We start from the raw sequence: 21948 nt of genomic DNA on the forward strand, positions 1-21948 counted from the left end.
AGGTTTCTCAGTTATTTCCCCAGTGGTGGATGGTGGAGTGGTTATAGCAGTGCCCTTTGTTTTCAGTCTAGCTTGCCCCCGTGTAATTCATATAAGATCCAATCATTTGGGAAGTAATAGTCTGGATATTAGATTTCACCTTCTAGAAATTCTCTACAAGAATCATTCCACTAAGAGTCACTTTTTTTTTTTTTTTTTTGAAGCTAAGGGGAGACAGGTCCTTTGATAAGTTGTTGGTCTTGTTTTGATAGTTATTCTTCCTCTGCTCTTTGGTTGATGGAAACCCATCTTTTCCTTTTGAGTTATTCTTGGAATGAGTAACATGTAGGTCATGATTGTGTTGGTTCTTCTATTTTTCTTCCACAGAGTATAAATGTGCATTATGACAATGGTTTATGTGATTGTCTCATGCTCTAGTTTGAAATAAAACACTTGGATTAATCGGAATTCACTGCTGATTATAATATGTTTGAACAGCAATCATCTAATACATTTTATTTGGTCATAACTAGTAATTATAAGTCTATACCCACCTATTCCCATTCAGTTAAAATTCATATTTTTGCTTTGCTTTGTGAAGAGATTCCTTTTACTTTGCTTTGTAAAAGCTGATTGTATTGAGGTGTTTTTCAACGTTTTTTTTTTTTTTTTTTTTAATTTATTTTTGGGACAGAGAGAGACAGAGCATGAACGGGGGAGGGGCAGAGAGAGAGGGAGACACAGAATCGGAAACAGGCTCCAGGCTCCAAGCCATCAGCCCAGAGCCCGACGCGGGGCTCGAACTCACGGACCGCGAGATCGTGACCTGGCTGAAGTCGGACGCTTAACCGACTGCGCCACCCAGGCGCCCCTGTATTGAGGTGTTTTATGAATTCATTCAGTAGTCCTTTTTTAGATGCTATGGGGGATTAAACACGAAGAATTATGATGAATTCAAAAGGGAGGATTTTAGGAAAAGAATAATTTTTGTCAGATATTTTGAAGTACTAATGTAACCTGATGGATGTATGTGTATACACATATAAGAATATGTGTATATATAAGAAACTTATAATCTGCACCACGTAGTCTGTGTCTGGAAATATTACTGGAGAGACTGAGCGCCATGACAAGCTTGATGAGGGCTTATGAATCAAGTCTCTCAAGTAAAGGAGAATATTTAACACTTTTTTTCCTTTTAGTTCTACCAGTTTTCTGTTGGAAATCAGAAAGAAGGCAGGCTTCTGTGCCATGGCCACTACCCTGAAATCCTCGTTGTGGATGCCACCAGCCTTGAGGTGTTATACTCCTTAGTATCAAAGATCTCTCCAGACTGGATTAGCTCCATGAGTATCATTCGATCCCATCGAACACAAGGTCAGTGTGTGACGTCCTTTAGGAACTTCAGTACCCTGACGTGACGGGCGGTTTCCTGTAGAGTTTTGTAATGCATCGTATGTGATACAAACCGTAAGCATAATACATAAACAAGAAGTTTGAGGGAAGGAGAGGGGGCATCAGAGGTTGGCAGAGTTGGCGGGGGTGGGGCAGATCATGGAGGACCTTGTGTGCTAGCTAGGGAACTTGGGTTTAGTCCTGTAGATTGGGTTTGGCAGACTTGTACTAGAAAGGACCACATACTAAATATTGTAGGTTTTGCAGGCCATATGATGTGTGTTTCAGTTCTGCCAGTGTAGCACAAAAGCACATAGATAGTACATAAGTGAACGAGCCTGTCTGTGGTCCAATAAAATGTTATTTAATTTAATTAATTTTTTTTTGAGAGAGAGTATGAGTGGGGGAGAGGGGCACAGGGAGAGAGAGAATCTTAAGCAGGCTCTATCCCATTGCCCTGGAATCGTGACCTGAGCCGAAATCAAGAGTCGGACACACCCAACTGATTGAGCCACCCAGGCGCTCCCAAGAAAACATTATTTACAAAAACAGCCAGTGGGCTAGATTTGATTCATGAGCTGTAGCTTTTTGGCCCTGGCCTTCGATGTTGGGCGGTGTCTGATGATAATACTTCAAGGGACTTCTGTTTTAGACATCACTTTGGTGCCATTGTTGAGAATGGTTTAGGTGGGAGATGGTTTTAGTACCCCCAGGTGACTGGTGCAGATCTGAAGTCCAGCAGTGGCTGTGGACATAGAATGGATGGGCTTGCAGCACTTCCCGAGGCTCGTTAAAGAGTGTTGATTCTGAAGGGTGTTAATAGGTATTAGTGAAAAGGGAGGGTTCAGGCAAATATATTAGGGAGATGTTCAGTGAAATAAAATTGAACAGACTTCTTTAATGTGGGAATTTCTCACGTAGAGGCTTTTTTTTTTTTTAATGTTTATTTGTTTATTTTGAGAGAGAGTGTGTAAGTAGGGGAGGGGCAGAGAGAAAGGGAGAGAATCCTAAGCAGGCTGCACACTGCCAGCAAAGAACCTGATGCAGGGGCATGATCTCCCAAACCGTGAGGTCATGACCTGAGCTGAAATCAAGAGTTGGATGCTTACCTGGCTGAGCCAGTCATATGCCCCTCACGTAGAGGCTTTTTAATGCCTATTGGAGAATTACTGCTTTATTTCTGAACACAGCAGTGAAAAGTATTTTTTTAACCTTCAACTTCTTCATTTTCCAGGCAATAGGGAGCTCCTTGTTAGTGCATTCCCCTTAATCTTAGTTACAATCAACACTTTCTTTGAAAAAAGGACTATATTTGGGGTGCCTAGGTGGCTCAGTCGGTGAAGCAGCTGACTTTGCCTCAGGTCACGTTCTCATGGCTTGTGAGTTTGAGCCCCCTCATCCGGCTCTCTGCTGTCAGCGTAAAGCTCGGTTCAGATCCTCTGTCACCCCCTCTCTCTGCCCCTCCCTGGCTTGTGCTTGCCCTCTCTCAAAAACAAATAAACATTAAAAAAATTAAAGAAGCAGTTTGCACGTTTGTTTTAAATTTTTGCACTATTTCCACATGAACTCGCTGTGGTCTGAACAGGATAGGATGTAACTTTGATGAAAGCTTTGGTGCTGTGCATACACAGTAAATGTTACTATCATAATGTTGCAGCATATGTAATTTTTAATCTGCATTTGCCATAGTATTCTAGTCTGTGGATATTTGAACGTTTTCGATATGCTAGGATGTTCCACTTTTACTATGGATTGACGGGCATGTGAACAGTTGTTAGAGCATCTCTGTACAGTGTCAGGACATGTAATCACTGTGTTCCAGGGCCTTGCCTTGCCTAGAGAACAGTCTAATATGATGAGGTTTTTATTTAAAGACAGCAAATGGTTCTTTTTAATAAAAGTAATAACTCCTTTCGATTAATATGCTGAATGCTTATACCTGGGGTGTGTCTTAATTTTCATAACAACCCATTAAGCTAGGTACTGTTGTTATTCATTTGTATTTGCTTGCAGATAAGCGTCTCAGATACACAACCTAACCTTACACCTTAATGGCTGGAAATAAATAAAACCCCAAACCAGCAAATAAAACCCCAAACCAGCAGAAGACAGGAAATAAGATTAGAGCAGAAATCAATGCTATCGAAACCAAAAAAAAACAGTAGATCAATGAAACCAGAAGCTGGTTCTTTGAAAGAATTAACAAAATTGATAAACCACTAGCCAGCTTGATCAAAAAGAAAAAGGAAAGAACCCAAATAAATAAAATCAAGAATGAAAGAGGAGAGATCACAATCAACACAGTAGAAATAAAAACAATAATAAGAGAATATTATGAGCAATTATATGCCAATAAAATGGGCAATCTGGAAGAAATGGACAAATTCCTAGAAACATATACACTACCAAAACTGAAACAGGAAGAAATAAAGAATTTGAACAGACCCATAACCAGTAAGGAAATCGAATTAGTAATAAAAAATCTCCCAAAAAATAAGAGTCCAGTGCCAGATGGCTTTCCAGGGGAATTCTACCAAACATTTAAGGAAGACTTAGCACCTATTCTCTTGAAGCTATTCCAAAAAATAGAAATGAAAGGAAAATGGCTTCTTTCTATGAAGCCAGCATTACCTTGATTCCAAAACCAGACAGAGACCCTACTAAAAAGAACTATAGACCAATTTCCCTGATGAACATGGATGCAAAAAACCTCAACAAGATATTAGCCAACTGGATCGAACAATACATTAAAAAAATTATTCACCACGACCAAGTGGGATTTATACCTTGTCTGCAGGGCTGGTTCAATATCCGCAAAACAATCAATGTGATTCATCACATCAATAAAAGAAAGGACAAGAACCACATGATCCTCTCAATAGATGCAGAGAAAGAATTTGACAAAATACAGCATCCTTTCTTGATAAAAACCGTCAAGAAAGTAGGGATAGAAGGATCATACCTGGAGATCATAAAAGCCATATATGAACGACCCAATGCTAATATCATCCTCAATGGGGAAAAACTGAGAGCTTTCCCCCTAAGGTCAGGAACAAGACAGGGATGTCCACTCTCACCACTGTCACTCAACACAGTATCGGAAGTCTTAGCCTCTGCAATCAGACAACGCAAAGGATTAAAAGGCATCGGAATTGTCCAGGAGGAGGCCAAACTTTCACTCTTTGCAGAGGACATGTATTTGCTTACAGATAAACAGACTGAATTTAAGACAGATTACTTAAATTACCCATAGTTCATTGGTTAGTGAAGAAAATGTGATTTTAACACATATCTCCCTCTTTCTGGAGCCTGCATTTACCTGATTTCCAGTGTCTCTGCTCACAAAGTTATTTATGCTGTCATGGAGCTATGACTGCTTCTTACTGGAAGCTTATGAATTCAGATTTTATATCATGTCTTCTCTTGATCACAGTCTATAGAGGGTGTAATGTGTCATAAAATGTTAGAAGGCAGGCAGGTGGGTGGGAAAGTGAGGAAATGTGTGTCTTCAAGAAATTGAGTGTGCTCATCCATGATAAGTAATTACAAATTGTGAATTTGGAAGAATAAACCTTCATTAAGTCATCACGTAATCATAGTGATCAGGAACATTTGAAATTATTAAAAGCTAGTTGATCAGAAATAAAAGAATTCAAGCTGTGTACAACTTTTCCTTGACTTTCAAATTTGTGAACTGTTATGTTTCAAAATCTGTTTTTTATTTTCATGAAATATCGAATTATGTTTTTATGCCAGTTGAAAAGCATTATTACTTAATTTTATTAACTTGAACCATGTTACTATTTAGAAGGAAAGCATATTATGTGTGTAACCTTGGCTTCTTCGTCCCTCTCTACTTAGAGGATACTGTGGTAGCCCTTTCAGTGACGGGCATCTTGAAGGTGTGGATTGTCACCTCTGAAATAAGTGGCATGCAGGTGAGGCAAATGTTCTGTTCTTACAGAGTCTTCAATTTTAGTGATGATAGGCCCCTCCTTTTTTTCTTTTTTCTTTTTTTTATTAGAGAGAGAGAGAGAGAGAATGAGAGAGAAAGAATGAATATCTTAAGCAGGTTCCACGCTCAGGGTGAAGCCTGATGTGGGGCCGATACCACCACCCTGGGATCATGACCTGAGCAGAAATCAAGAGTCGGATGCTCAACTGACTGAGCCACCCAGGCGCCCCTCCCTTTTTTTCTTAAAGCGCAAGGACAAAGCTATTCTTTTTCGAGAGCCTTATTGCCATAGTATTAGAACTTCCCCTACTCTGCCGTCTCTGTAAGTGCATTATGTTTTTCACTTTTGATAGCAGACATCTGTTCTGTCAAGGACATGAAATAGAGAAACATACTGCATAGGATATAAAGTAGAGAAACCTAGAAGAGCTGGGATTTTTCTCGGTTGCTTCTATTAAAGTTAAAAGATAGTTTGCTTGAGGGGAAAAAAAAATAAAGTAAACCAACACAAAAAGTATGTGAAGCCAATTTTAGTTCCTCTCTCTCTCTGTTCTTTGGGCTTGAATTCCTTGTAACTTTTTGTCAGTAGGAAAGGCAGATCAATATTCTGACAGTATTGATGCTAATCTCTTCAGCTAGGGAATCTTTACACGTTGAATTTGGGAGGACCTGGAGGAATTGATCAGTTTTTGTTCTGTTTGTTTTTTTTTTTAACCCACAAGGACATATAGATACAGAGTTTAGGATCAACTCAAACTTTTATCATCTGTTATTGTCGTAGTGATGACACTCTGATTCTCATCAGTGTTTTAATCTTGAATAGCTTTGTAGCAAGGCATAGTGCCCAGATATTTTTGGAGTGTATCTTTGCTGCTTTTTATTATCTTGGTTCTCACATAAGTGGCTAAAATGATGAATATACCAAGTGATGTCTTTCTTTCATTTTATCTGTTTTATCATTGTATGATAATTTTAATCAACAACCAAACCATTCCTGAAGTTCTATAAATCTTTCTCTTTTCAGGATACTGAGCCAATATTTGAGGAGGAATCCAAACCAATTTATTGTCAGAATTGCCAAAGCATTTCTTTTTGTGCATTCACACAAAGATCGCTTTTGGTTGTGTGCTCCAAATATTGGAGGGTAAGATAACTACATAAGTAAGAAGCTGTATTTTTACCCTTCAAGGTGTTGGTTTATCAGACTTCCAAAGATAATTATAAGGAAGAGCTTGGTGCAAGAATATTTTAACCATTTGGAATTCATGTGTGATTTTGAGATCAAATTTTTAGGTGTTGGGGTTTGGCTATATATAGCTATCTTTTTGTATTTTGGTTTATAGAATGCTTCGGAATAATGATTATTCTGTTGATCTTAATTTCTTCCCTTTGCTACTGTTTCAGTCATTATTTTCTCAGTGCAACATAAGCAGTGGTGATGAGTTTTCTGCAGGTTGACCCGTCTTTGTTGTTATTCCCAGTTGCCGTTCCCTTCTGCTTTCTTGGATCTGGCATCACTTCTGAGCTACTGATGGCGGGAGTATATTACTTCCACATTGCAAGACTTCAGTATTTCCATAATAGAAAAAGAGCCAGCATGTTTTGACCACTTGTGCCTAGCATAGTTTTCAAAGCTTTCCCTGCATTATTTCTTTTAATCCTCACAACTCCCTGAAGGGAAGTCTATTAGTTACCTAATCCTGCATAACAGATTACTTTAAAACTTGGCAGTTTCAAACAGTAAACATGCATCACGCCCCCATCTGGTTCATGTATCGCCACCCCAGCTGTGAGTCAGGAATGTGGGCACAGCTCAGCTGCGTGCTGTGGCTCAAGGTCTCCCACAGGCTGTGGTCAAGGTGTCAGCCAAGATGACAGTCGCGTTCTAGGAATCACCTAGGGTGGTTCTGCTTCCAGGCATACTCACTTGGTGGTTAGAAGGCTTAATGTCCAGCTAACTTGGCTGGAGGCATCAGTTCCTTGCCATGGGGGCCTCTCACAGCCTGGGAACGGTCTTCCCTCAGCTTGAACAAGCAAGAGAAATTGTAGCCAAGACCCACCTGATCTGGTGACTGCAGTCTCCTCTCTTCTCCCACATTCAGTTGTTTAGAAAGTCACAAAATCCTGCCTGTGCTCAGGGGAGAAGATTGCACAAGGGTATGAGTACCAGGTCCGGACAGTCTTGGAGGCTGTCTGCCACGGCAGGGATTGTTACTTTCCCCATCTTGTAGGTGAGGGGCTGGAGGCTTGGGGACATAGCAAGCTTGACTAAGGTTGTACAGGTGGTAGTGGAGTTGCTGGGTTACAACTCAGACGGCCTGACTGCAGCGGCTGCTCTCATCGCCACCAAGTGATATGCCTCAGAGGGCACCGGCTTGGTAGCGACAGACCAACTAGGGCCGCCGGTGGTACCTACCTTAACCTTATCCTTGCCACTGCTACTGTCCTGGAATCAGATTAGAGGAGAAGCTAGCAGTTGCTTAGTTACAGTAAGCTCCATGGGATCCTTCGTCTTAAAATTGAAAGCACTTGTAAATGGTAATACATCAGAGTGCAAGAGGACACAGTGAAAAGTATACATCCTTTTCCCCTGGTACTTTTCCTTGTCCTCCCCAGAGGCAGTGCTAATACCAGTTTCTCGTGTGTTCGTAATAAGCATCTTACAATCATGTGAGAACAGAAGAAAAAGACAATCCAGTAGGAAAATGGACAAAAGCGTTTCATGAAAGGAGGAAGCCGATGGATGATAAATTTAGAAAGGTGCTCAGCTTCATTAACCATCAGGGAAAAGCATAGTAAAACAACTGAGGTAGCACTAGTAACTTACTAGAACGACTTTTCCAGATATTTATTGCCAAAAAGAAGTTTTCTGTTTTAATATGGTTACATTATCATCTTTTATGGTTTCTTTTTTTTCTTTTCCTTCTTTTTATGGTTTCTAATATAATTTGTGACATGTTCTAAAGGGCTCTTCATAAGCTAAGATTTAAAAATTTTTTATTTCATTATCCCTAATATTTGTATAATTTTTACTTTATATACCTTTGAATATTCAATTTGGAATTTATTTTGTGTAAATTGCAAGATGTAGATCCGATTTATTTTTATTCCTGATGGACCCCCAGTTCCTGATGCCATTTGTTGAATAATCTATTTTTCTATTGTGATGCTTTTATAATATACTCTGTTCCTGTAATTACCAGAATCTGTTTCTGAACTTGTTAGTTTTTCTGTTTATGCATCAGTACAATATTGTTTTATTTTCTGTAGCTTTATAATTTGTTTTAATAGATAATAAGGCTGGAGGGTGGTCTCCAGTCTTTCTTGGACTTGGCTATTCTTGTAGTGTTAATGTTATAAATGATAAATATGTCCAATCTTGGTAAATTCAGCTGGGATTTGTTTTAATTTCAAGAAAGCTGTGCATAAACAATTTGATTGCTTTTTATTTAAAGAAAACTAAAATAAAAATTCTGGGCCATTGAATTACTTATTTCTCCTGGGGAAATTTTTTAGCACTGTAAAATACACTATCACCAAATATTGAAAGTGGGAGAAAAATTCTTCTAGGAATTATGAGATGAGGGTTTTAGTCCTAGCTCTGGCACTTACTAGACATGTGACCGTGAACAGGTGATGTAACCCTTGTTTGTGTCAGTTTGTTGTTTGTAAAATGGGATATAGCAATGCCTGCCTTTTTTTTTTTTTTTTTTGCGGGACTTTTATACTTGAGGATTATTAAATAATAAAAGTGAGTCCATTAACTTCCTATTTACAGTACTTCAGCACCTGGATGAAATAAAGTAAGGTAATTCCCATATTAATAAAGAGATATTCTGATATCTGAGTTTATCAGAAATGTTGTTACTGAACATAGAAATGAAACAGGAAACATAGCCGTGCATTCTAGAGGCTGGTTCCCTATTACCTAGAATTCTTTGATGGAATGTTCCTCCCTTTAGATAAAAAAGGGTAAGGATTCTCTGTCCCTGTGGCAGGCAGTACGTCTGCTCCACTTGTCACTCAGTGTCTGACCCCCCCAGAGGCACACAGCTGGGGACCTACATATGTTTTCTCTGCTGAAGGTGACTGTGCCCCAGGGCTCACTGACACAATGTCTTTAACTTGAGGTAGTGAACTTTACAAGGCCTGAGTTTGTTAAATACATTTCTAGAAGTTTTTGTTTTGTTTTTACTTTAAATGTCAATGTATCTTATTTAAGTGATACCAATTATATTAGATTGTAAATTTCTTGTTCCTTGTAGGTATTTGATGCTGGAGATTATTCCTTGCTGTGTTCAGGTCCTAGTGAAAACGGACAGACGTGGACTGGAGGTGACTTTGTATCAGCAGATAAAGTAATCATCTGGACTGAAAATGGACAAAGTTATATTTACAGACTACCTGCCAGGTACTCAATAAATAACAAGTTAGGACTTTAATATAGTCTGAATTTGGGGTATAACTTGAATGTATGAAAATGTATAGAGTAAAAATAACTCAGGTAACAAACTTAAGAACTTAAGTTAGATTTGTAATTCCAGTTTAACTTCTAAGTACAAAAATTAGGTGGATCTTTATTTAAAGTAGGGTATTTTAATGACATTAATGACTACATTAAATTAACTATAATTTGAAAATCCATATTTTGTCCATTGTCCAAAAATCTTCATCATATAGGATGATAAAATATTTAATGACAGTATTTTAATTGAATGTTGTAATTTTTTCATTTTCAGTTGCCTTCCAGCTAGTGATTCATTCCGCAGTGATGTAGGGAAAGCAGTTGAAAATTTAATTCCTCCCGTACAGCATAGCCTCTTGGACCGAACAGATAAAGAGGTAAAGTTCTTCAGGTACCCCTTATACATGATAGTGACGTTGAAAATGTTTGACAGCTACATTTATGGGTGTCTTTTGGTAGCTAAGTATTTGAAAGATTAAGGGCACTGTGTTAAATGTTGTAAAGCATTTCGACATGGTCAATGGTGAGCACAATCTTGAAATTTGTGTATCTTAATCATATAATATGCTTATAGTATTCACCTTTCTCTAAGAATACAGACGATCTTATGCTGACTACATATCGGAAATGACTTTTTGATAAAATTTATATTGGTGGTACCAACTTATTTTATGCTGTCATGTAATTATAAACATAGTGACAGATGTAATTTTAGGAGGACTAAGATCATCGTGGAATACTGCTGATTAGTAATAGTTCATTACTTGAATAGGCATTGCTGTCTCTCCCCAAAATCATACAGTGATTTAAATTATTAGGCATTAGAATTAAAGAATGAGGGGTGCCTGGGTGGCTCAGTCAGTTAAGTGGCTGACTTTGGCTCAGGTCATGATCTCATGGCTTGAAGGCTCGTGAATTTGAGCCCTGCGTTGGGCTCTGTACTGACAGCTCAGAGCCTGGAGCCTGCTTCCGATTCTGTGTCTCCCTTCTCTCTGCCCGTCCCCTGCTTGCGTTCTCTCTCTCTCTCTCTCAAAAATAATAAACAAACTGAGGGTTGATGGGGGGTGGGAGGGAGGAGAGGGTGGGTGATGGGTATTGAGGAGGGCACCTTTTGGGATGACCACTGGGTGTTGTATGGAAACCAATTTGACAATAAATTTCATATATTGAAAAAAATAAAAAATAAAAAAAATAAAACTTTCTACCAGGAAAAAAAAAATAAATAAATTAAAAAAAATAAATAAACATTAAAAAAATTTAGAATTAATGAAAGATTTTTTTCTCTATAAAAAACCAAAATTTATTATGATTTCTAAAAACCTACTTACCAATTTAGAATTGAAATGCAATGGCACTTAGTACTAGGTTTTTATCTCCAGATGTTTTGAGCATTAAGGATGAAGCTCTGGTTTTAGAAATAAAGTTTCCTTTACTTGTATTCTGGGTTTCCACAGGTTTTCATTTTGAACATTTTGTTCCATTTTTATGTGAAGGTATGGTGAGGGGAAGGGAATTTTTTTTAATATTTTGAATTTATGGAATTTATACATCTTTGTACAGTTAAGATGCTCCATATCTTGTCCTTTATTCTCCTAACTTAAACTCCTACTTACTGCTCTCCAGCCAGTCACTTTCAGGTAAACTAGGGGATAATGACTTGCATAAAAAACATACATAAAACAGAACAACCACATTATATTTTTAAAATATCAGCTTAATATGTTTAAGTTAAGATACGTGTATTATATGATGGGAGATACACTGTGGTATATGGAATATTGGTTATATAGGTGCTGTAGCAACTTCTCCAGGTTTGGTATTTTTTTTTATAAATGACAACATTTAGTAATTTCCAGACTTCAAGTTAAATCACATTATTGATTATGCTTAACATATGTAGTTTCAATAGGCTAGTGCTTTTTTAGGAAAGAACTAATACCAAATACAGTAACTATTTGTTAACTATAACTGTCAGAACTGAAGTTTATTTTTTTACTGTTTTTCAGGATACGATTCTATGCTTTAATATTCAAGTGTTTATGAATTGATCATCTCAACTTTAATTTTAGGAATCCACCACTCTTTAGTATTTTCATATAAGTGATATCACTGAAGGCACAAGATCTTAAGCAGAAAAATAATCTGTTCTAAAAATAAAAGTGTACCCAAGAGCCTAATGTGTGGTTTTTGTTCCTAGTAATTTATAGCTAACATATTGAGCTAGGCTCAACTTGATTACATAAATGTGACCAAGTAAAATGTCATGCTATTAGTTGAAAATATACTACTTAAAAAAATGGAGTCCTCTACTTGTGAAATCTTGGTAGTTTAATTTTGTTGCTATTCTTAGTGACTAATCAGGAATGAGCAAAAAGCTAGGATTACGGAGTTCTCCTTTTTTGGCCTTTAAGGTGGACACTTCTTTTTGGTAAAGAGTGATATATCTTTGTATTAATTATTTAATAACAGTTTAAAAAAATTGCATTGCGGGGCGCCTGAGTGGCTCAGTTGGTTAAGCGTCCGACTTCGGCTCAGGTCACGATCTCACGGTTCGTGAGTTCGAGCCCCGCGTCGGGCTCTGGGCTGACAGCTCAGAGCCTGGAGCCCGCTTCAGATTCTGTGCTCCCTCTGTCTGCCCCTCTGCTGCTTGCACTCTGTCTCTTGTATTGTCTCAAAAATAAATGGACGTTAAAAAAAATTAAAAAAAAAATTGCATTGCTGTGGTGAGTAATCAGTTTTTCTAAAGCAGAGAAAAAGAATTCTAGAGAAAGACTATAAATGTCCTTTTCATTTCTTTTCATATTTGTATTTACTGGATTTGAATATTAGCTGACAGGTAATTAATGCTATAAAATTACACTAAAATATTGTTGAAGACTTCTACTATAAACACTTTTTATTGATTTATTTTTTACCCTGGTACTGAGGCAAAGTACTTAACATCCTTAACTGAAAAAATGTTAATAAGTGAAATATTTTCATTAAAAAGACAGCTATGGGGTGCCTGGCTGGCTTAGTCAGTGGAACATGTGACTCTTGATCTCAGGGGATCGTGAGTTCAAGCCTCAGGTTGGGCGTAGAGATTAATTTAAAGAAACAACAACAAAACAGCCAAAAATATTTGAACTTTTTTTTTTTTTTGACAGTTACTAATTTGTCCTCCTGTTACTCGGTTCTTCTACGGATGCAGGGAACACATCCATAAACTCTTAATTCAAGGTGATTCTTCAGGAAGATTGAATATTTGGAACATATCAGACACACCTGATAAACAGGAAGGTAAGGAAGGTAGTAATAAATCATGTGCAGCAACTTCGTAATTCTTTTAATTTAGCAACATAAATACTAAGCATAATAAATTCATAATGTACATGTCATTTTATCCTTCGAATTATAGTTTGTGACAGTTATCATTCTTCGATATATATTACTGAATCAACTGTAAGTACTTTTATTTTACTATGTTTAATTTTTTTCTAACATGAACAAATTTTTTTCTTTTTAAATACAAAACAAAACCTCCGCAGAGCTGAAAATGACAACCTCTATTAGCTTGCAAGAAGCATTTGATAAACTGAATCCTTGTCCTGCTGGAATTATAGATCAGCTGAGCGTGATTCCCAATAGTAGTGAACCTCTTAAAGTCACCGCGAGCGTGTACATCCCGGCTCACGGACGACTCGTCTGTGGCCGTGAGGACGGAAGCATCATTATTGTGCCCGCCACCCAGACGGCCATCGTGCAGCTGCTGCAAGGGGAACACATGCTCCGCCGAGGTATGCTGACCGTCTGCCACCGTCTAAAGTGTGTGCAGGGCCCTGTGCTGCCCGTGTTTGCGCTCTTTGTGACAAGTGCAGTGAATCCACGTAGTCGTTAGCATGCCAGGACTTGGCAGAATTTACTGTGCATGTAACAAGTACTTGGTACCTGTTATTGGGGTACATACCATGTGATAACTGTGCATAAAGAGACATCTGATTTTCTCTCTTTGGTATGTGTTAGTAGTTTCGTTTATTATCGGTTATCTCTATGGTTGACTAAACACCGTATCATCAGTAATGCTGGTAATCTTTTAGAACAGTGCTGTCCAGTAGAAATATGTGATTTTCTATATCTGCATTAATAGAGTAAAAGAGAAGCAGATGAAATTCATTTTAATAGTCTGTTTTATTTAACCCAATATGGCAGAACTACTTTCATCTCAACTTGTAAAATTGAAGTTTCAATTTTACAATATAAAATCAATTGTAATTAATATAAAGAATTACTAATGAGATATTTTACATTACTTTTGTGCTGAATCTCTGAAATCTCATGTGCATTTTACATTTACAGCACATGTGAATCCAGACTAGCTATGTTTCAAGCGCTCAGTAGTCTCCTGTGGCTCGGAGCTACCGTATCGGACAGAGCAGTTTTCGACAATAAAATTAGAAGTTTTTTTCTATGATCAAATGTATAGGTATTCTGATGATTCATATTTGCTTTTACTTGTTGAAACTTTGTAAGACTTTGATTTTCCCATTTTAAATCCAAAACCTCATTCACAGGTTGGCCACCTCACAGAACACTCCGTGGTCATCGGAACAAAGTCACATGTTTGCTATATCCTCATCAGGTCTCAGCTCGTTATGATCAAAGATACCTGATATCTGGAGGTGTGGACTTTTCAGTCATAATTTGGGACATATTTTCTGGAGAAATGAAGCACATCTTCTGTGTGCATGGTGGCGAGATTACTCAACTTCTAGTTCCACCTGAAAACTGTAGTGTAAGTTGATCATAAAAGATTATTTTATTTGTGGTAGCGCTGAATTCTGTTGCTCTCAGGCATAATATAAAATGGAATCTAGAGTAACTGAAAGAAAATGTGACAAGAGAATTAACAAAACCTTTTCAGTTTTTAAAACTAGATAATGGTAACATAGGCTATTTCAGCAGAATTGTAATTATTTACTGTTGGGCACAGAAATAGAAGGTCCACATAGTGTTTTTTCCTGTTACTAGCTCCTAAATTCTAAATGGTGTGGCTTGTCTCTGAAACATAGGAGCAGGTTATCAAAGTTCCAGTTTTCCGTTTTAAAGTAGTTTAAATAGTCACAAAGATATTCTGCAATCTTATTATTTTCAGCCCTATCTAAGCAAGAAAGATGATGAATATATACTTTGGTAGAGGCAAAATACTTACCAGTGCTTATTAATAGTGTTTGTTTAAGTGAACACTGTGACAAGGGAAAGTATAATGGTCACTGATAATGATTTTGGAGAATTTTGTACATACTTTTGTGGAAGCAGATTGCTTTCTTAGTGATGGGTATGTAATGATGTCAAAAACCCTAATCATTTTAGGAATGTGAGGCTTTAGGAGGGAAATTTAGGGCTGCTAAGTAACAGAACCACATTTTTTTACCCATAATTTCTTTCACTGTGTGTTAATCATGAACTTTTTCTTGTGATTAGCCATTGTTGTGTGCGCGGTCACCATCCCCCAACATTCACCTGTGTGCGGACGCACAGACGTGCACTGTTGTCTCACACAGATTCCATGTTCACTGAAACCCACTCAGCTTCACCAGTTACGATCTTTCTGAACGGGAGAACATTTTGCTTGTGTATCTGATGCAGTGCTCACGAGGTGTCTCATTTCAAAACCTACGAAATTTTCCTTGGCCTTTCTGCTTACTTACTTACTTCCCCTTCCGAACAGTGTGTTTTATCTGCTGTGTTCTGCCAGAGCTAGAATTTGTCTGATTTGATGTTGGCGGTGGTGTTGGCAGACTTAGTGCCCATTATCCTTTTTTTTTTTTCTGCCAGACTTGAAAATTCAGGTTCTTAATCCTTCTCTTCTTTCTTTTTTAATCCTGCCTTTTCCTTTCTCTCCAGTGGGATTAATGTTAGTTTCTTATCTCCATCACTGTGAACAATTGCTGTGTGTTTATCTAAGCAACCAGTCTTATGTCTATTTCAGTGAAACAGATACCATTGTAATTGCACTTGTGATTTTTAGTGCTGTTACAATCCCATCCTAAGCCTTATTTTACAGTAGGTATTCCCTATGGTGAAACATGAGAATTTTTTCATCCCTGACTGCAAATTTGGTGAAATATCTAATTTTTTGATCCTGAAATTGATTGTTTAGATTAAACCAGTTTAGAACAACCATTCCCGATTTGGCAGTTTTTTGTTTTTGTAAGAAAACAGTAAAAATATTAGAGAAATAGGTATCTGATTTATTTATTTTTGTACATTTTAATTTTTTTTTTTTTTGAGACAGAGAGAGCGAGGGAGGAGGGGCAGAGAGAGAGGGAGACAGAATCCCAAGCAGGCTCTGTGCTGTCAACACAGAGCTCAACACGGGGCTCAAACTCACAAACTGCGAGATCATGACCTGAGCAGAAATGAGTAATCCGACGCTTAGCCGCCTGAGCCACCCAGGCGCCCCGAGAAATATGTATTTTAAATTATAAATATTGAAAGTTAAGTTGGGAGTGGTTTACATGAGATCATGTTTTCTGTTTGAATCTACATAAATTTGTATGTGTTTTAGCTTGTATGTTTGTATGAGAGCATACTCTGGTTTCTTTTTTTAAAAACTTCAAGTGGATATTTAATACAATAAATTTGTTTTGACCAGTTGCATTTGGAAATGTTTTTAGTGAGTAAAGAGCTACCTGTAGACACATGCAACTACATAGGGAACGGACTCCTTATTAGGTGGGGCCGGCCCACGGTGCTAGTGGACTGGGTGATATAGGAGGCAGAGACATGGACCAGGAAGTCTGGCACTTGGAAAATAACGTATGATTTACAATTTACTTATAGGCTTAACGATAGAGATTCTCTTGTGTTTAATTGACTTTCAAAAGTACCATTAAGACAAACTTGCTTTTAGCTTTGTGATAATTTAACAAGTTGTGACTGCCTGGTTAATAAGCTGTCCATTTAGCCGGTGGTTAGGGATATTACCTAATGTGTTTGAAGATCAAAGGGCCTAAATGATTAACAAATAAGCTAAGAATTTGATATTTGCTAAATGTTTGTCAAATGACTGTCTTGCTAAGTTTAGAGCTAATGACATCAGATGACAGTTCCAATGCTTGGGTTGTCCCTCTCATAAATTTATCTGGTGTCACTTTCTTTTAGCAGAAAATATTTGGTAGTTGGGAGATTTTAAATATTTATTAACTGTAATGATTAAAGATAAATATTGAGAAGTTTGTCATCTGCTTTTTGGATTAGAATAGACTTTTGGTTTTTATCTTAGGTAGATAGATTCAGAAAGTTGAATTTTGACTTCCTGCATTTTTTTTTTTTACAGGAAAAGATGTTCTAAAACAGAGGAATATGAATTGTGTTTTAAAATTTACTTAAATTATAATCAAGAACGTGTAAGGTTGATGATTCTTCCTTTATTTTGTATTCATTTCATGTTTACCAAGATATAGAAGGTTTTGAGTAATAAGCAGATCATTGTCTCTTAGCTTCCATAGACAGCAAAGAAAGAATGAAATCCTACCTGCTAGGTGGAAAAGATACTGCAGCTAGAGACGAGCTCTGAGGACAAACTGTACCCTTCACAACTCCACATACATTTCTCAGGGGACAAATGACACGTACTTACATTCCTGCTGTCTAGGTATTTGTCATCCTTTCTTGTCCCACTCCATCATTTTTATGCTATTTTAGCATCTTTGTATCAAAAAACCTTTCCATATTCTTACTATAAATTAACATTAATTTAGTGCCAGGCTCAATGGTTCTATATACTTTATTTTTGATTAACAATTCATGTATTCTTTTATTAATGGGAGTTTTAATTATTTAAAAATTTGACATGTTCAGGGATGCCTGGACTTGCACAGGTCATGATCTCATGGTTCGTGAATTCAAGCCCCGCACTGGGTTCTGAATATGAAATATCAAAGTAATTCAGGATTGTGCAGTGCTAAAGGGTTATTGAGAACAATTCAGAAAGTTGTTGGGGGTCGTATTACTATCTGCCAAGTAATGTACAGGCTGTAGGCTGTGAGCTGTCAGCACAGAGCCTGATGTGGGGCTTGAACTCAAGATCCGTGAAATCATGACCTGAGCTGAAGTCGGATGCTTAACCGACTGAGTTACCCAGGTGCCCCCTGCCAAGTAATGTGTTTATGTGTTCCCAGAAGTACAACCTTGCATTTTAGGAGGGGGATCAGGCACGTGTTAAGTAAGGCTTCTACAAGGCCTACTATATATGGTAAAGGAGAGATACTACAAAATGCTGTAAAGGAAAGGGAGGGGCATATTCCAGGGACTCCAAAAGAAACAAGGAGCTTTGGTAGACCACTCAAAAAATGGTGTGAGCTTTGTGTATCAACTTTGGGGTGGATGTTGAAACTTGTAGTTTTGAAATTTCTAATACTAGGTTATTTGCCATTTCTGTTTCTTCTTAAGATTATGGAATGTAAAGGGAAAAACTTCAGTTCGAGGTTGGTGTTTTTCTGTTTGGTGGTTTGATTTCTTGATGAAACAAAATGTACCCTCTATACAGATGAGTGATACATGTGCATGAAACCTACATGTGAAAGATACATATACATGTGCCCTACCTATGTGCAAAAGGTACACATACATGTGCTGTGTATATGAAAGATACATGTACTGTATATTTATATGAAAGATACACCTGGAAGAAAACTGAAGGAAAACTACTAAAATAGTATTTGAATCATACAGCATAGCATAACATTCTGTACCATTTTTGTTTGTCATTCCAAGCTGTGTTTATTGTTTTTAAAAGAGTGGTTTTTATCTTGTATGTTGCTTTTCAAGTGTTAGAGCTCTGAGGCAGTTTTAATAGGATTCAAATTTAAAGTGGAACCTTTATATTATCATTATTATTTTTTGGAACCTTTATATTATTATTAGATTAGATTGCCACTTTAATACTCATATAGAACACTTTAAAATTTTTTTTTTTCACGTTTATTTATTTTTGAGACAGAGAGAGACAGAGCATGAACGGGGGAGGGTCAGAGAGAGAGGGAGACACAGAATCCGGAATAGGCTCCAGGCTCTGAGCGGTCAGCACAGAGCCCGACGCGGGGCTGGAACTCACGGACCGCGAGATCATGACCTGAGCCGAAGTCGGACACTTAACCGACTGAGCCACCCAGGCGCCCCTCATATAGAACACTTTAAAAAAAGCTTGTAAAAACAGGCTTGCTACAGTTTTGAATTTTTTAATTTTAACGTTTCATCTGCATTGAGAATATTACTGTAGTGTCTTAAAATATTTTACAAGTGGATATATAAAATGCAAAAGGTATTACAGCTTATTAATGAAAAACAAGTCTCCTTTCCCTCCTGTTCTCCAGCTGTGTGGTTCCCTTAACTCTGAGTGCAATATCTTACAGTCCTTCAGAGATTTTCAGTACTAGAGTGTTTTAATATTGTAGAACTCTAGCATTTTAGCTTAGTCTTATTTTAATAACAGAAATTTAAGCAACAGAGCAGTTAGAGATAGAAGGCTCCCCATATTTGGGTAGCTGTCAGAGGTGGGTGAATTTCCAAAATCTGAACTGTAGGCTAGGGGAGGCCAAAGAGTGCATCAAATCCCTGGGGGAGTTGGGGAGTTGGAGGAAGAGAGCTCTTGAAAGGGGGGACAGATGTTCTTCGGGCTTCTGAAATCCCACAGCAGGATACCTGCTCTAAGTCTCTTGCATTAGGATTAGTAGTTAATAGATGATAATGATCTGACTTCTTCCCTTACTTCCCTGCCACCTTCCCTCTTACTCATCATTCTTTTTTTTTTCTTTTTTCTTTTTTTTTTTAACCTTAGCTTCCAGTGTAAAGGATCCCACTCTCCAAGACCCGGGAACATTTTCTTTTATGTCCATCTATTTTAATTTCAGAGAAAAAAAACAGACTTTGAAAAAAGACGAAGAAAATAATTTTAAAATGTCAGGAGTGCTTTAGAAAACATTTCCCCTCATAAACCAGACAGATACTAATGACAGGAATGAAAATGCAGAAGTGAAAAAATAACACTGGTGACCCAGTAGGATATTTTTTACCTGTGGAATGGTAGTCATGTCTTTGCATGGAGCTAGCTACCCATGTTTCCTCTGTCTGCACTTACAGCAGGTGGCTGTGCTTAGTACAGCCTGTGACAAGGAACATGTGTGTGTGTCATACTGTTGATCCCGCTTACTTACATTTAAGAAACACACAAGTGCATACCGTGTATGTATGGATACATGCACAGGTAATACAATTATTAAAATTGAACTGGAAAGAGTACCAAATTCAGATTCTGCTTTGCTTTGGGAGTGAGAGGAACACATATGGAAGGGAACCAAAGAAGTGACTTTATTAAGTATTCTGCTTTGTTTATTTTTAGTTAATATATGTTTACTATGTCCCTCTTTCTTTGGCATGAATGACTGGATTACCAGTTGTGTGCTGCTAGTTGAACTTTGTATTCAAAACAGAATTTTTGGAAAATGTTTCAAAATAAATTTAGTATCCATAATACATATGTTTCTTTACGTGAGCTATAGGCTGACTTCTTTAAGAGATGAAAATATGATTACTTTTCATTTATTGTATCTTGATAAACTTGTCTTATCCCATAATCTCCAGAAGTATCCAGAAGGGGGCAGCATTGGTTTGCGAAAACAGGAAAGTCAGACATCTAACCTAATTGTGCCTTCGCTTGACAATATTAAATCCCCAGCTCTTAGAGACAAATACAGTAATATGAATGGTGTATGTGACTGTATGTATGCTAGTAGGCTAATGTTCACAGCCATTAAGAACAATTAACAAATCAGGTTTCTTTTTAGTATATTGTGTGTTTTTTTTTAAAGTACTGGAAGCTTTTGTTTGCATTAGCTCTTATCTCACCTTTTTGAATTTCAGCTTTTGTTATTAATTTAATTTGCATGTTACATTTATAAAGCAATATTTATTATTGTGACATAGTCTCTGAAGCCAAGCAGAGTAAATGTTGGTAATACAAATGAAACAAAAGCAGGAGGCAGAACTAACGTTTTTCTAAAATATATCACAATGTACATAATGTTCTGTAACAGTCCTTTTTTCCTTTAACATTTAATTTTCTTGGATTTTGAGACCATTTTCATATGTTTTTATGTGTTCAGCACTGTCTTTTTGAAATTAATTATTATTTTTTTAAATTAAATAATACACAGTTACAGAGAACACAAATATTTTCTAAAGATGTTCTGGTCATCTTTCTGTCTCACTAAATACATTCCAACATCATTTTTAATACTTGGTAATTTATTTTATCAGAAATTTTAGAATGTTGCTTTAAGATTTTTTTCTTGTCAACAGTGAGAATACAAATTAGTGTAGCTAAATATTTTTGCACATCTGAAACGATTGCTTAAGATAAATTTGTAGATATAGAATTTCTGTATGAAAGGGCATATTGATTTCTTAAAGCCTTTTGACTAGGTATTGCCAAATTATCCCTTAAAAGCTTAGAGATAGGTTTATACCACCTATTTACCCTCATAATTCTCCATCATCCTTATAGTCTTTGAAGACTTGCTAATATTCAGGCTTTTAAGTAGTTGTATGCAGAGTATGTAGAAGTGCATAGCACCCATTCTCATTTTGAAAGGGCAAACGCATTAATATATCAATACCGTATTGGCTCTCCGTTCTGATTGGCGTATATTCTATTCTTTGTAATAGCGTTTTCCAGTTTTTTACTACTATCATATTATTTTATTCAAGACAATTAATTTTTCCTGCTCTGAATATTTATGTGTTCAAATATCATAACGCACCCTATCTCTTGTGTAGGAAGCTGAGACAATCCAGTAATATACCAAAAGACTGTCAGTGAGTGGTCCCTTTGATATTAATGAGAAGATTGCATCCCTCTGTTCAGGCTACACTTATATTGTGCCAGACATTTAAAAACTTTAGATATTCTTTTATCTCACAAAGGCTTTTTTAAGATCTTAAGTCATATCTTTGGAAGTAAATAAGATTACATTGGGCATGAAGTTTAGTTTTAATAACAGAAGTGATTCGGTGCTAAACTTTGTGAATGAAGTGGGTGATTAATTTCACTGTTTATTTTGAGCTGAAGAGATAGTGTGACCTAAAGACTAATTTTTCTTGAGTAACCTAATCA

General features: G+C 37.0%; 1 protein-coding gene across 10 annotated transcripts in view; it reads left to right on the forward strand.

Moving 5' to 3' along the window:
• WDR7 (WD repeat domain 7) overlaps positions 1-21948 on the forward strand; it is a 354382-nt gene that overhangs the window by 34120 nt on the left and 298314 nt on the right. For all 10 annotated transcript variants that reach the window (XM_042962008.1, XM_015536841.2, XM_042962015.1 and 7 more), the window contains 8 exons: positions 1182-1356; positions 5236-5312; positions 6354-6473; positions 9595-9740; positions 10069-10171; positions 12941-13073; positions 13322-13570; positions 14345-14565. In XM_042962008.1, the coding sequence (XP_042817942.1) occupies positions 1182-1356; positions 5236-5312; positions 6354-6473; positions 9595-9740; positions 10069-10171; positions 12941-13073; positions 13322-13570; positions 14345-14565 (1224 nt within the window). The remainder of the gene's footprint in view (positions 1-1181; positions 1357-5235; positions 5313-6353; positions 6474-9594; positions 9741-10068; positions 10172-12940; positions 13074-13321; positions 13571-14344; positions 14566-21948) is intronic.

Source organism: Panthera tigris, chromosome D3 (assembly GCF_018350195.1).
Source record: "Panthera tigris isolate Pti1 chromosome D3, P.tigris_Pti1_mat1.1, whole genome shotgun sequence".
NCBI classification, from domain to species: domain Eukaryota; kingdom Metazoa; phylum Chordata; class Mammalia; order Carnivora; family Felidae; genus Panthera; species Panthera tigris.